This window comes from Betta splendens, chromosome 4, assembly GCF_900634795.4.
Source record: "Betta splendens chromosome 4, fBetSpl5.4, whole genome shotgun sequence".
NCBI lineage: Eukaryota > Metazoa > Chordata > Actinopteri > Anabantiformes > Osphronemidae > Betta > Betta splendens.
The window spans coordinates 24237741-24252665 of NC_040884.2; the positions used below are offsets into that span (position 1 = coordinate 24237741).

Consider the following 14925-nt stretch of genomic DNA (forward strand, 5'->3'; position numbering starts at 1 on the left):
TCTACACTAAAACAGAAATTATTTTCTTTCAAAATAAAACACTTAGTGCAGTCACATCAGGCTTTTGTTGTTAATTCTTTAACACGATGGTCATGTTTATAAGCCATGCTACATTTTTGGAGTTATGGCGTTTAACATTACTACATATTTGTTTAAATGCCATGTAGATTAGATTAATACTAGATTAATAATTTACAGCTAAATAAAGGTGTGTCCAGAAAACCTATGTTCATTCAAGTGGATGTTATGTACAAGCATCTTGTATCAGCGCTTTTTTTATAATCATTAAATCTTTTATTTTGGAATGCCTCTCCGGAGGTCCTGTTGAAAAACATTTCTCACTTGACAGTAGAGGTGTTTTCTGCGGGTGCTGGAAGCGGTGGACAGCGGCAAGACAGAAATCTGTAAAGGTAGGATTTTTGTCTTTATTAATCGGTTCTATTGTACAATCTTATATTTAATCTACTGGGTCCTTTATGCGCGTTCGATGAGCCGTATGATTCAATTCCAGCTGAGCTAAAGGATGTCAGATTGGACTACATTTTACATACGATGCTCAAGAACAGCTGTTTCATTGTGAAATCCTAAAAGCACCATGAACGGGGAAATGCGTATTTATTGGTGCCGTGCGGAGGTTGGACGCGAGCTGTGCCGCCGCCGGTGTGGATGTCCGCCCGGCCTGAGGGCCTGTCCTGCAGAAAAAGGCGTTTTACTCCGTCCGATGGTTCAAATCGAGAATATCGGTCTGAACAACAGAGCAAACACTTCAGTTCACACAATTCAACCACTGAAATATAGACAATTAACAGTAGCCTACAATTATCCGTCAATTACCATTCATTAATGTTAGGGTGTTTGAATTAATTGTGTGTGAATCTTAACGTGGTTTGTCCATTGAGCTAAAAATAGGCTAATGAATGTATTTGAGTAGGAGAGAATGTAATATTTTCTTAAGCGGATCTATACATGTAAACATAATCCAAAATATTGGTTGTTCCCTCTGTTAAAGGATGCAAAGCAAAAAGAATAAGACGATGATGATGAGGATGATGAGGATGAAACTAAAAATGACCAATAAGTGCCACAAAGAATCTACAGTAACGACTGTCTGGCACCATCTTGCTGGTGTACTGTACAGTAGAGGAGGGGCTGATGGGCCGTTGACCTGTTTGTGCCCACGTGGATATTTGTCCATATTGCATCTAAGATTTTTGACTGTAATTGGGAGTCTGAGCTCACTGTCAGCCAGTCACATCTGCATTTCTTCTTCATTTACTCCACTGACAGAGTGCTTGAAGACAGACCTGAAGGCAAAAGTGATGCATCTGCTGTTTCTCCCAGAAAAACACATGACCATTCACATCGCTTTTGACAAGCAATGGTACAGACTACAGTAGCAAACAGAAGCAGACGCAGTGGATCGCAGTAATGAAATGATGGGAGATTCAAGACATTTTGCTTGTAGACATTTCATGCTACCAGTGAAACAGAGAACTCTCTCATCCTCTAGCAGCTGGAGCGACTTTCACACACATAGGAAAATATCAACAGCTTTTAACTTCATTACTGCCATTTAAGTTCTATAACCTTACAGTACCAAATGTTAGGTATCACTGAAAAGTAAAATGTTGACATAAAAAATAAATTCAGCATTTTAATAACAGATTTATGAACATTTATTTTTAACCTATAAATAACAACTGACTGCAAGTACAGAAGAAGTCAACATAAATTGGATCTGCAGTAAACTGACCTTCATTCACCCCAGACCTTTGCATATAGAAGCATCTCCTTCATCCTGACTGCTTCCCTCTCTGCTTTATGTTTGCTGTGGGAGAAATGAAGAGATGCTATTTTTAGGTTCTCCTCCTCTCAGCTGCATCCCCGTGCTTCCTGGAAAAAGAGGCACGTGATTGGAGGAAAGGGGGAAAATGCCGTCTCAGGGCGACCTGGGAGCAGGATAGCAGCTGCATAGCACCACTGCTGTTGTAGTAAATGGCTAGTCATTGCGCAGCACACAAGGCTGGTTAGTCCTGGTTAGGAAAGTTGCAACACCAGCAATCTATTTGAGGTCAAAGGTCAAATGACTGCTAAGTTCATAAGGTATTTTAGATCTCTCAAAATTTTTTCTGCCCTTAAATGTGAAGCTTTGCTGCAAATATGTAGCTCTGAGCCCAGTTGCATTTTAGTCAGGCTGTTGTTTCATCAGTAAATCAGAAATCAGAAACATTCTTTAATGTCCTCACAATTTAGGAGAGAGGATGAGATCAGCCCCTGATGTGGCATTATCAAGGTACCTTCACGTCACTGTTTAATGAACTCTACCTAGTTTGTACTTCATACTGATTACAAACCCATTTCTCAGCTATTTTTTTCTCTAAGGTCAGACCTGTGGATTTTGGTTCTAAATACTCTACCACATATGCCTTTAGGGACATTTAATACATTGAATCTTACTCCCACTAGTAAGATATTTGCTGCAGCCATCTCATTGGGCTTCTAACTAAGTGTGTTTAAGAAGGAAGGTGTTTGGGTGATCTGGGATCAGCTGAGGTTTAGCTGTCAGTCTGCAGGAAGCCAGCCAATTCTGATTAAATGAGTCAGACGAGCAGCAGCAGTAGCACTTAGATCTGGATCAATCCACTTCCTATAGGACGTCAATCTCCTTTAGGTGACAGGTTTAGAGAGGAGCTTGATGAGATCATCGTCCAGCGCTGAAACTCTCAACTCTTAGTCATGATTGAATTAGAATTTTAAAAACCTCTCTCCAAATGTGGCTTGTAAACTAAAGGGCTGTGTACATTCATTGAGCTTTGCAGTAAAGCAGATGAGACCCACCCCTCTTGATGTTGCTGGGTGGGAATTACTGTACTGAAGGTAAATTTAAATGTAAGAAGACTTTGAAGTCAATTTTTAGAAAAACTGGTATTTTGCATTTGCAGTGTTGCTGCTTCAGGATCTTTAGATATAATACAAAGATACTGTATACTGTGTATGTTCATATAATGTTAAAATCTCAACGAGGATCATATAAATTTTGAAATATGACTTTCAAACACAAACTATAATGTTGCTGCCCTAAAATATATATTTATTCCATATTGGACAATGGGGGTATTTTTCCTGTTGTAACTGGACAGCACAAATAATGAAGTGGTGGACTTCACATCATGTCAGATGTCAGAGCACTGGTCTTTTACTATAACCTGGGGTCAGCAGCTCAAATGTCTCTGGGGCCTTTTTAATCTTCCATTCAAACACTGTTATGTTCTCTTTCACAGTGTCGCAGCACCAGACCTGTACAGTAGCTTTCTTGGTTATTGTAAGCCAGATGGACGCCACTGCAGCAGCATCCTACAGCCTGAGAGCAGCTGCATAAAGAGAACTTAGTAATTACTCTGAGATTATGCGAAGTGGCCTCAGTCTGTAATCTTCTTTATCAAATTAGCATTTAGTGATGTTTAAGCCCTCTGCGTTCTCCACAGCTAATCTAGAGCACAGAGCTGGAGTAATCTCACTGCAGCGTCACATACTGCCGATGCCTAACAGCCTGCTCTGACAGCCAGCACAGCCCTGTGCACATCTTCCTAATGTTGCTCTAATGATTTACGTTGTGATGTTAAACGAGGGCTTTGCAAACCTATGCTCGTTTTAAACACCAGTGCTAAAAGTGGGAGAAAATATTCCACAATAGGTGAACGGTTGGCAGAGAAAATCTTTCTCTGAGCAATTTTCCTCATTCAGCAGTTATTATGAGACATTTATTGGGTCCTAAGCAGGTCATTACAGCCTTTAGAGGAACATTAAATCTAAGCTGAGTGTAAAATCTTACATCTTGGTTTAAAAGGTGGCCTTGGTAATGAGCTATAGATAGATAGCAATCTCTGTTCACGGCTGATTCAGCTCAGATAAACTCATCGATTGGCTGAAAGATCTGCTGTATCTGTTTGGCCCAACAGTAACATGAGCAGATACATTTTTTATAAAGCAGCCGAAGAGGGAATTGAACACCACACACAGAGTGTGACCAAGTGTGCTGTCTGTGCCAGAAGGTTACACACACGTTCACTTACAGATTTATAGTCATTAGTGAATGACGGTACCTGTACCGTAGATCACAGGTTTGAATAACACTCACTGCAGTTATTCATCTGGCAGGAGTACAGCAGCACCGCTCCCACTTACATTAAACTAAGTACAATTCAACATTTCGACAGTAATGTTATTCTATTGGGATCTTGCCCTGCTGCTGGCGATCTGTTCTCACCACTGTACTACCTCCTGCCCCCGATTAAAGCAGCAGCAGCACCAGCAGCGCTGCGACGAGCCTCCGTGATCCTCGCAGTCAGCATCTGCAGACACGTTATTGGCACCGCTGCTCTCCTGGTGGTGATCTGTCAGGATTATACTGTTGACAGCTTTATGTGGCTGCTCCAGGCTGCAGATTTGTGAGGTTGACGCCAGCTAAACACACACTGACAACCATGATGAAGCTCGAAGAAACCTTCAAAGTGAGTTTACACAAACGTAAGAGCTAAAATAAGCCAAACCTTTCATTTCGGAGCCTTTCTTAAAGCTGCCGCACCTGAGGCTGGTTTGGTGATAACCTCAACTCACATCCCTCCTCCTTTTGTTAGAAACCCGCTGATGTGTTGAGGAAGGGTCAGTGCTGCTACATTATTTAGCGAGCATCTCTCCGTTCCGTCGTGTAAACTGATCGAGCAGCAGCGTGAGGAGGGTGCAGTTGTTTTGTTTGCACTTTATTCCCCGTTCTAGTGTTCCACCGCAGCCCAGTGGAGACAACAGTCTGAATATAGAGCACGATGCACAGAGTCCGGCCCCGTCACCAGTCCAGTCCCCACCGGGCTGATCTGGGCCCAGCGGTACTGTAGCTGTCTGCTGCATGCAGAGACTCCTTATGTCCAAACACGTTTGTTTGAGGGCGTAAGAGACCAAATCTAAAATTCCCGCTCACTCCTTAGCGGTGTCATTGTCGGTGTAATTGTCAGGCTACGTCTTTCCCCTCTGTAACTCTAGCTGTAAGCATGACACTGCTGGCTCCAGTGAGCCATCAGCAGTGTTTGCCGGACTCCACCTGTGCCTGCGTGTCTCACACTGAATGATTCTCCAACCATATTGACTGAGAACGAAACCTCAAATGGATTTTCTGCCTTCTCCCGACATTTGAATGTGCTGCTTTGATTAATCACCATGAACGTGTGCAGTTTTAGTGTCATCGGTTACTCTGTGTCTGGCAGACGCTGACAGAAGCCCATCTTCTGTGGAAACGCCTCCGCTTCTTCTGTGCTTCCACTTTATAGTTTATATTGAGTTTACCTTATTTGTTACCTGCCTGAAACCTTCAGAGCCGCATGGCTCCAGCTCCGGTTTAAGGTTGTGATTCTCTGTGTCCACAGATGGCCTCGGCAACAGCGACCTACGGGCAGAAGGAGTCTTCGGACCAGAACTTCGACTATATGTTCAAGATCCTCATCATTGGCAACAGCAGCGTGGGGAAGACGTCCTTCTTGTTCCGCTACGCTGACGACTCCTTCACGCCAGCGTTTGTCAGCACCGTGGGCATCGACTTCAAGGTGAAGACGATCTACAGGAACGACAAGAGGATCAAACTACAGATCTGGGTAAGATGGAAGGAGCTAAAGTGGGTAAACATTTGTAATTACACAGTATTACATTGGGATGTGTGCCGTAGAAGTAAAGAGAGCGTGAGCATCATAAATGCATGAGTGGTGTAAAACCTGCTTGTGATTAGCATGCGGGATGGATTTGAGACACGCTTGGCTGACGTAAGCATAAAACCTTCATCCGGCTGACTCTATGCTGCCCCTGGACTGAATCTCTAGACAGTGACAGAGTGCTTGTATGTTCATGCTTGATCAGTGTGAAGAGAGGCTTCCTGAAGGTGTCAGGATATTTGCACAAATAGAGTCCCCAGAGGCGCAAAGCGAATCCTTGGGTCCGTCTGGACACATCCACGACCTGCTTATTCAATGATTAAACAGCAACAGTGTTGCACCTTTCATTCATCATGGGAAGTGAGAGATACTGCCAATGATGCAGTTATATCATGCAAACAAGTGTCATATTAAACAGAGCAATTCAAATCATGCTGAGGGATCGGGTGAGCATCTTCAGCCTCATCTCCACAGACTGAGCTGTGAGCAGAGCTCTCTGTGTGTGTGTGTGTGTGTGTGTGTGTGTGTGTGTGTGTGTGTGTGTGTGTGTGTGTGTGTGTGTGTGTGTGTGTGTGTGTGTGTGTGTGTGTGTGTGTGTGCGTGTGTGCTGCCTCTGTTGTCAGCCTTCACCAGAACTTGCCTCTAGTGAGGAGGACGCAGTCGACCAATCAGAGCAGCAGAAACAGATGAGTCGGCTCCGCTCTCCCCTCCCCCATTACTACACATCTCCCAGAGTAGCTGTGCTGCCCTCCTCTCACACAAGTACACACTTTCACACACCACACGCATAAAACCTCGATCCGCCATTTCTTGGCATCTCAGAGTCTCTAGTAAGAGCAGATATACAAATGCTAGCTCTGCTCTCCTCCCCCATTGATTTACTGTATGTGGTGTCATCATAAGAGCAGCAAACGTTCCTGCAGGCTTGGATCCTTTTTTACAGTATGGACGCGATGTCGGACTGCAGTGGAAGCGTTTTCAGCTTTCAGAGCTCAAGCGCGAACACAAAGATGTGAACTCCACAGTGCTTGTTATATAACAGCACTCAGTTCTTCCTACTCTGACATTTCAGGCGTAGAGATGCTGCTCTCATCCTGAGCAGGCTGCGGCGATGGGCTGAGTAGTTAGACTCCATTCTAACCTCCGTACGGAGAGACGCTTAGAGCGAAAGCCAAATACAAATACACAAATACCACTGCTCAAATCATGTAAATATTAAATGGCTGCATGGTTAATTCACAGTCATTGCTCAACGCTCATAGGTACTGTACATATGTGCATCTGTGTACAATGTACTATACAAAATGACTGATTCTTCCCATAAGAACCTACATCCATTATCTACATCCCATAAACAATGAACATCAAGGCACGAGGCATCTGTTCCCTGAGTTGACAGATGCAGCAGCTGTACCTGCTCATCTTAATCCAGCCTGAATGACGGATGTGAGTCCTCACATTAACAGCAGTCTGATGCTGTTGGACCCGGAGCAGCTCGGCCCGGGGACAGATTGTGTTCTCAGAGTGTTTGGTGTCAGAAACTCAGAGCTTTAATGCCTTGAGCGTTCATTAGGGCGTAGCACTGACATTCAAAATGACTGGAGTCTGTGGCCAGAGCTCCACAGCGTAGACACAACGCCGCAGGCTTGTCTCTGTGGATCAGTATTAGTATAAAACCATCTTTGCATCAGGTCTTAACTAATAGATGAATCGCTCACAGCGGTTCATTGAACTACTAATGTGACCGGTGTGCTGCTTCCGTCTCCTCCAGGACACGGCAGGTCAGGAGCGGTACCGCACCATCACCACAGCCTACTACCGAGGAGCCATGGGCTTCATCCTCATGTATGACATCACCAACGAGGAGTCCTTTAACGCCGTGCAGGACTGGTGCGTGGTTGGTCATGCAGACGTCAGGTGATCACAGCCTCGGGGCCTCCTGTCTGACCTGTCTGATGTGTTGGTTCCCCAGGTCGACCCAGATTAAGACGTACTCGTGGGACAACGCCCAGGTGCTGCTGGTCGGAAACAAGTGTGACATGGAGGACGAGCGAGTGGTGGGCGGAGAGAGAGGCCGCCAGCTCTCTGAGCACCTCGGTGAGTTCACATGTGTGGCGAAGTTCAGCCCACGAGGACAAATGATGTCACCTCAGTATAATACTGTCTTGACAATTTGCTTTTTTGCTTTGTTGCTCATTCAACACGTCATCTATTTCCTCTCAAGGTTTTGAGTTTTTCGAGGCCAGCGCGAAGGACAACATCAACGTGAAGCAGACCTTCGAGCGTCTGGTTGATATCATCTGCGAAAAGATGTCTGAGAGCCTGGACGCAGGAGATCCCGCCGTCACAGGGGCCAAACAGGGGCCCCAGCTGACAGAGCAGCCTGCTCCACCTCACCAGGACTGTGCATGTTAAAGCTGGCTCCTCCCCTGAACCTCCGTCTCCCCCGGCCGCACCCTGGGCCGCTGGTCCATGTTCCATCGCCCCTTTGTCCTCCTTTCCTGTTCTTTCTGTCACCTACGTGGATCATTGGCTGATGATCACAAGAACCGGGCTGGAAAGTGTCTGAAATCGCCCGAGATGCTAAAGAATCCGTGTCTGAGCGAGCTCAGTTCAACCCAAGTGTTTCAGGCTCTTTGCAGGCCAGGTTCTTGAACGTTCCCAACCTCTCTTCTGTTGTCTCCTCGCCTCAGTGTGGTGTTACAGGAAGGATTTGGCGGCGTCATCTCCAGTGCCATTTAAATCCTTCAGATGTTTACAGTACTTTGTTTCATGCCCAGTCTCTTACATTGTGGAGGAGGTTGCAGTGGGACCCAGTGGTGACCCAGCTGCTCCATAATGATGTCTGGTCTCACCTGGTGTCTAACGCATTATTGTTGTTCATAGCTCATCTCCTTTACTTTGCTTTGTTTATTTCCTTTTTTATTTAATTTTTTTTCTTTTTTATTCTTGATATATAACACTGACTGTGGAAAATATGAACAAGACAGAGATAGAGACATTTTATTTAATGATATTTATTTTAAATGTACATATACATGTTGTGCAATATATAAGACCTACAAGTATGCATTTCTGGTAATGAATTTAAAACGAATGAAGTTCTATGATAGTAGTATAAAATATAAACGGTCTATGCTGTGGGATTTGTGTGTGTGTGTGTGTGTGTGTGTGTGTGTGTGTGTGTGTGTGTGTGTGTGTGTGTGTGTGTGTGTGTGTGTGTGTGTGTGTGTGTGTGTGTGTGTGTGTGTGTGTGTGAGAGACTCCATTTCTCCGTTTGCTCTATTTTGCCGGTTTCGTGCTGCTTTCTAGTGATGCAGAAAGTCAAAAAGTCAGAAAATCATGCTTCCTGGTAAGGAAATGCAGCAAAATGGCCCTTTAAACACAGTGGTGGAAAGAAGGCACTCACTGGAGACACCTTCTTTCTTTCTGACATCAGGAGTTTTTCAACACAATCAAAAGGTCTGAGTCTTTTGAAATCTAAAGTCATTATTTTCCTGAATGGAACCATGGAAAATGTGAAGATTTCCTGTTAGTCATTCAGACATTTCTCCTGATCGATTGCTCTGGTATTTTGATTTATTGTGACAGTTTAACCCAATGGAGAGAGAGGAAACATAGAAAGGATAAGGTGACATCGTTGTTTGCTGCTGTTATGCGGCACAAACACTAACCAGCTAGACTCATTCAGCGTGATGTGAACCCTGCACAACAATGGCTGTTCCTTCAAAATAAAGTTATATCAACAGACAGCTGCAGAGGAGCAGAGATCGACCTGATGGTAGATATGCTGTCCAGTGCCTGGACGACCATAATGATTACTACATCTGCTTCAGTGGTGAATGCAGGTTGCACTGAAGGCTCCAGGCCTGCAGGGAGGGCTGCTGTTGGCACATGTGTTGCACTGACAGACGTTCCTCTGTTCACCAGCCAGAGCGGCTCATAGGGAGACCTTCATGAGATGCTCCCAGGTGCTTGTGGACACTGTATTTGGCTGCTTGTGTGCAGTGGTTTGTCTAACGCTCAGATATTGGCTGGTTGGCAGCACCATTAAGTCAAACAGCTGGAGGCTAAATAAGGTTCCCACAGACCGCAGCACGGGTTATGTTTTCATGCGTCACATTTCTATGAACTCATGAACTCGCTCTCTGTCTCAGACGCTGGAAGCATCTGTGCACGTGTATTAAAACATCTCCAACAGTAGGTTTGCCAGCTATTGTGCCGTTGTACTTCACCAAAGGATGCAGTGGAAGCAGCTGCGTTTGCTGTGCGATTCCAGAAGGAGCAGTGTTGGCGCTTTTGAGTTTGACGTTGTAAATAACAATATGTGCTCCGTTGTGGGCTGAAGTGGCCCCATAACTGCATGTTGATTTTTACTCAAGGTTTGCTGGCGTGTTATGCAATCTGAACGTTCCAAATGCCGTTTTCCTTATGAAGATTTCAGTCACTTTGAGACTTTGACTAAAGCATATCTGGCTGAACGTGTAGCGAGGGATCATTTAGACAGGAACTATCACTTCGAACCTGGGAGATGATTTCAGTCCTGCATACGTGTTACTTCTTACTAATGTGACTGTTTCCTTTTTGGTCAAATCCAAAACTTTTAAACTGTTCTCCTTTCTAATATGTCTTCCTCTCTATATAAACCAGACCTGTAAATATTCTACCTTTGAGTCTTATGTGTGGATTGTGTCGTATCAACTCAGGCTTGCAACAAAAAAAATGGAAAAAAATGCAACAAAACCTGAAAATCCCCAAAAGAGCCATGCTGTACTGTATCTGCATTCATTTCTAGGCCTGCTTGTGAATGAATGTGTCACTCATTTATGAAGCAATACACACCACGGTATCTACACAAAAAAGAAACGCCATCCAGCTTGGTAGAGGCTGCCGACTTTAGATCTTCTACTAGCACGTAGAAACATAGTTAACTTTGTTTGGTCTTGTCACTGCCTCTTCAGATTCTCCTCCGTTTGGGCCATTGAGGTGAGAGACTACGCTGTGGATGTTTTTACCTGTACTTTGTGGTAAAGAATAAATCAGTTGCTAACAATCAGCCTCCTCTCGTTCTTTATCATCTTGCTTAACCACCTAGTGATGTGGACTTTGAGTGATCCATCCAAGGACTTTGGTTTTTTAAATGGTTTTAGGCCCAGAAACGTGCACAAGAGCCGGATTTCAGTTTCCTAAGGCAAACTTGGCTAAAAAAAAAATTGTCGGGATTTGTCTAAACACAAATCCTCCACTGCTCTTTATTTGTTATTTATGTTGAAATTTACTCTCATAAAATTAAGTAATATATTGTATTTTTGTTTTTTAAAATGTATGCTTTGCATGTTTTACATTTCTGAGATCATCATACTTGATAGATTTTTTCTAAATGACAATACACACATGATTTATGTTTGTTACTCAGCTGGGAAGTTGCTTTAATCATATTAATATTAATAAACTTTAATCACATCACACAATTAGCATACTCGCTACTACCCTTTACCTCATGAATTCCGAATTATTGGTGCCCCAGTTATTTGCAATGTCTAAGTTGACCAGCAGAGGGAGTAGGAGACACACAACGACACCATGATGCTGGTTCTCACACTGCAGAGGGCAGAAATTATGCTGCCAAAACGATAACGTTGCGCAACCCTGACCTCACTAATTAGAGCTCCAGTAGAGGAATAACTTTCCCCCTGTAATACAACAACTCATCTAAGCCTCTGGGCACGATTCTTCATCATCTTCAGACCAGTGGCTCACCAATGCTCCTAAAACTGGCTGCAGTGGTTTGAGTGGACTGAAGCTTCATCAGAGACACCTGTAGGTGCAGCACAGCTCCACCTCCAACATCTGGCTTGATGTTGACTGACACCACAGGCACATGTGTATAAACATGACAGACACGTCTGACAAAAATAGAGGAAACAGTGTTTATTGCCAGCAGCATTTAATTCAAGACACAGCCAAATAACTGTAGGCTAGAGGTGACAACAACAGTCAGTGCAACAAAAAAGGTTACGAGTCTTCACATGTAACAAGAACACGCTGAAATAGTGACTCACCAGAATAAAAAATAGATAAATACACGTGTTTGTACAGGTTAAAGATGATAAACATGGATTAATTGCTCCCTTTGACACCCAGCTGTGGGGCAACATTCGAGTTTGTCAACAACATGCAGGTTGTTACTATAGCAATATGTTACATGTGTGATGTCTCTCCTACATATCAAATGTGTGGACGTTGTCCCTCCACTGCTCCACTTGTTTTGTATAGCTCTCTGTGTCATACATTTGCATAGGCTGTTACTGTAGAAATGCTGCCACCTAAGTGTGTTTGGTCCAGGTTTCTTTTCTGTATATAGACACAGCAGCTCTGTAAACATTTTACATGAGGATAAATAAGTTGAGCATAACTTTATACCCATGTAAGTGTCCCTTTCTCCCCCATTAGAAAAGCTTATGGCCTAGTCCCATTGGGAAATCGGGCAGTTTCATGCTGCCTGGTTCACCAGTAAACGCCAGTAAATGACAGACCATGAATTCATATAAACAGCATAATACAGTAAAACGCTCTTCATTTCGGCATAACCCAAAAACTGGATATTAAAAGGAATTGGCTTCCAATGTGGTATCACCGACGGCAATAACACCGTTTTCTGCCTTAGACTATGCGCTATCGCGTATGTGACCGACGATGAAAGCGTCTAAAACAGCCGAGTGATAAAAGGTGGTCCGTCCCAGGCGTTCCTTCAGTCCCGGGCGCACACACCAAAGTCCGCGGAGCTTATGTGCTGGTCGGCAGCGGCTCCATCCCGCTCACTAGTGGACCTGAACCTCGTGCGGCAGCAGCTGGCAGCCGCTGCTGACGTGGGCCAGGACCTTCTGCTTCAGCTGGGCCACCTGGTCCCGTAGCAGGCTAGCGGTGGACGCCAGGTCGGTGTTCTGGCTCTTCAGCGTTTTGACCCGGTCCTCCAGCCTGGAGATCCGCTCCAGCTTGCGCCTCCGGCACTTGGAGGCTGCGATGCGGTTCCGGAGCCTCTTCCTCTCGGCTTTGATGCGATCCTGCGAGTCCATGTCGATGGGAGACAGCGGCGGGCTGTCCCCGAAGCTCTGCACGTCGGGCACCGTCTGAGGCTCCTCCTTCAGCGGTTGGACCCGAGAGAGCTCCGGCTGCGGCGGGGCCGTCCCCGCATGGTGTGACGGAGGAGGCGGGAAGGGAACCGTGTCCGTGGAGTAGTTGACAGTGGTTCCCAGCGGTCCACTGGCGTAGCTGTTCAGGTTCGTGTACACCGGCAGGTCCGGCTGAACGGCGACCGGCGCGAGGTTGGCGCCCAGGTCCAGGCTGCCGTTCGCCGGCCCGGTTCCGTTCAGCTGGTTCTGCTTGTGTAAGTCCTCCAGCGCCTTCACGAAGCCCTCGGCGAACTCCTGCTCGTCCGTCACCGACTTGGGGTAGAGGAACTGGGAGCTGGTCGGCGTGGTGGTGACCATTCCGTTGGACTGGATGATCAGCCGCTCCAGCTCCGGCGAGGCCAGTTTGAGCAGCCCCAGGTCCGCGGAGCCGAGGATGCCCTCGGCGTCGCGAAGGTGCGGTTTGAGGTCTGCGTCGTCCGCCAGGCTTAAGTTAATGTCCTTCTTCATCATTATTTCCGTTGTCGGGACTCCCTCAAATCGGCGTTCTGTCCATAACCCCACGTAAACGAACTGAAATATAAAATATGTCGCTGTAATTTATAAAAACAAAAACCTTTAGCGCCTCTAATGCCGTTTGCCGCCTTCTGCTCTCGAGCTGGGTCTCAGTGTAATGGACACCCGCGCGCACCGCCTCGAGCTTTTCTAGTCTCGCACGTTCCATTATGTCACACTGGGGCGCGCGCATTGGGCAGAAATTGCATTTTCCAGATTTTTTTATTTGAATAATAGGACGAGCTAGTCGAGATGGGCAAAGTGGGAGGAGGGCTCACTCTGTGCCGTATTTTAGAGTTCGACTGTAGCCCTAACAACAGGAAGAAGCGACAGCAGATGCAATAATGGTACTACAATAATCGGAGATACGTTAAGTGTATATGAAGCTGTATGAACCTTTCATTGGTCAAGGTCCTCAATAGATTGCTCATGAAAGCTTCCTGTCCTATTTAAATGGGGTTTGTGTGAACATATTTAACATATAAAACTGAAGAATGACTGAGGTGTCAGCTATTCCTTTTAGTGAGGCCAATCGGAGGAAGTCCATGTTTTCAGGAAGTCTGTGACCCTCTAATCTCCCTCAGTCTTTGGGTTTTCCCTTTATTGTGGATGTTTATTTTTCTAGAGAAAGGAGGCCTGATTCTCCTCTTAACCACTGAATGAAAGATTGGCATTTCCCAAAACACTGCACGTATATTTGTTATCCTGTATCTGGCACACAGGTGACAACCATATGATTTTCCATCTCTTTTACACATTAGTCATAAAAAGACAAACCAGCAGACAGAGATGTTGTGAGTATATGGACTGTTTCTATAGCCTGTACAATGTGTTCAGTTCCTCAGTGATTAAGGTACGTTGTTCATAGTCTTTATAGAGGATCTTTGATAAATTCCCTGTTGCTGTGGAGATGAGATTTGATGTCAATGTGTGTAATAACTGCCAGACATTCACATACAGTACTAATGTAATAAAATTTGGATTATTCTGTCTTTATTATGTTTATAAGATGTGTGATCAATCAGCTTGCTTTAAAATTCTGGACATGAACAGTTACATTTTTGAAACAAATGTTTGACTGACAATAAAAGTTATTATCCTCTCAGCAGTGTGTTATGCCCACACTGTGCCCTGTATTGCTCCAGAATCAAGTTTGAAGAAGTTAAGTCTGAAACCCACGTGTCAACACTTCCTATGGTCAGTCATCTGTTTTTGTTTTGGAGTTAAAGGAATCACACACCACAAAGCCCTTCCACTGAAAAAGTCACATGATAACTGCACATTTTCTGTTTCCGTTTTCCATTAATGATGTTCCTGTGCAATTTTTGACACCAGATTTCTGTCGGTTAATTTTTTTTAAGTCTTTTTTTTAAAGTGTTCTATTAATTTTTTTTACATTTTCGCTGGCAAATTAAAAATAACAATAAGACTAATTGTACTAAATTAAGACTATCATTGTATAGATGATCATTTAAAGTCAGTGCTTGATACATACACTTTTTGACTGCTGAATTTTAGCCATTTGTAAATGTAGTAATCTAATC

The 14925-nt window shown here is 44.6% G+C and overlaps 2 protein-coding genes across 2 annotated transcripts; one reads left to right on the forward strand and one right to left on the reverse strand.

Moving 5' to 3' along the window:
- Positions 1 to 278: 278 nt before the first annotated feature.
- rab3ab (RAB3A, member RAS oncogene family, b) lies at positions 279 to 10749 on the forward strand. Its single transcript, XM_029147220.3, has 5 exons — positions 279 to 410; positions 5418 to 5642; positions 7468 to 7586; positions 7669 to 7793; positions 7921 to 10749. The coding sequence occupies exons 2-5, from the start codon at positions 5418 to 5420 to the stop codon at positions 8109 to 8111; spliced, it is 660 nt and encodes a 219-aa protein (XP_029003053.1). The 5' UTR covers positions 279 to 410; the 3' UTR covers positions 8112 to 10749.
- An 863-nt stretch (positions 10750 to 11612) lies between these two features.
- On the reverse strand, positions 11613 to 13613 carry LOC114853631 (transcription factor JunD-like). Its single transcript, XM_029147219.3, has one exon. It carries the CDS (start codon positions 13337 to 13339, stop codon positions 12518 to 12520), a length of 822 nt encoding a protein of 273 aa, XP_029003052.1. The 5' UTR covers positions 13340 to 13613; the 3' UTR covers positions 11613 to 12517.
- Between the last annotated feature and the right edge of the window lie 1312 nt (positions 13614 to 14925).

Bases quoted from the DNA above. Each gene is read 5' to 3' on its own strand.
- LOC114853631 (XM_029147219.3), bottom strand. From the start codon at position 13,339: ATGATGAAGAAGGACATTAACTTAAGCCTGGCGGACGACGCAGACCTC.
- rab3ab (XM_029147220.3), top strand. From the start codon at position 5,418: ATGGCCTCGGCAACAGCGACCTACGGGCAGAAGGAGTCTTCGGACCAG. The intron at 7,587-7,668 runs GTGCGTGGTTGG...TTGGTTCCCCAG, and splicing joins TTTAACGCCGTGCAGGACTG to GTCGACCCAGATTAAGACGT. The intron at 7,794-7,920 runs GTGAGTTCACAT...TTTCCTCTCAAG, and splicing joins CCAGCTCTCTGAGCACCTCG to GTTTTGAGTTTTTCGAGGCC.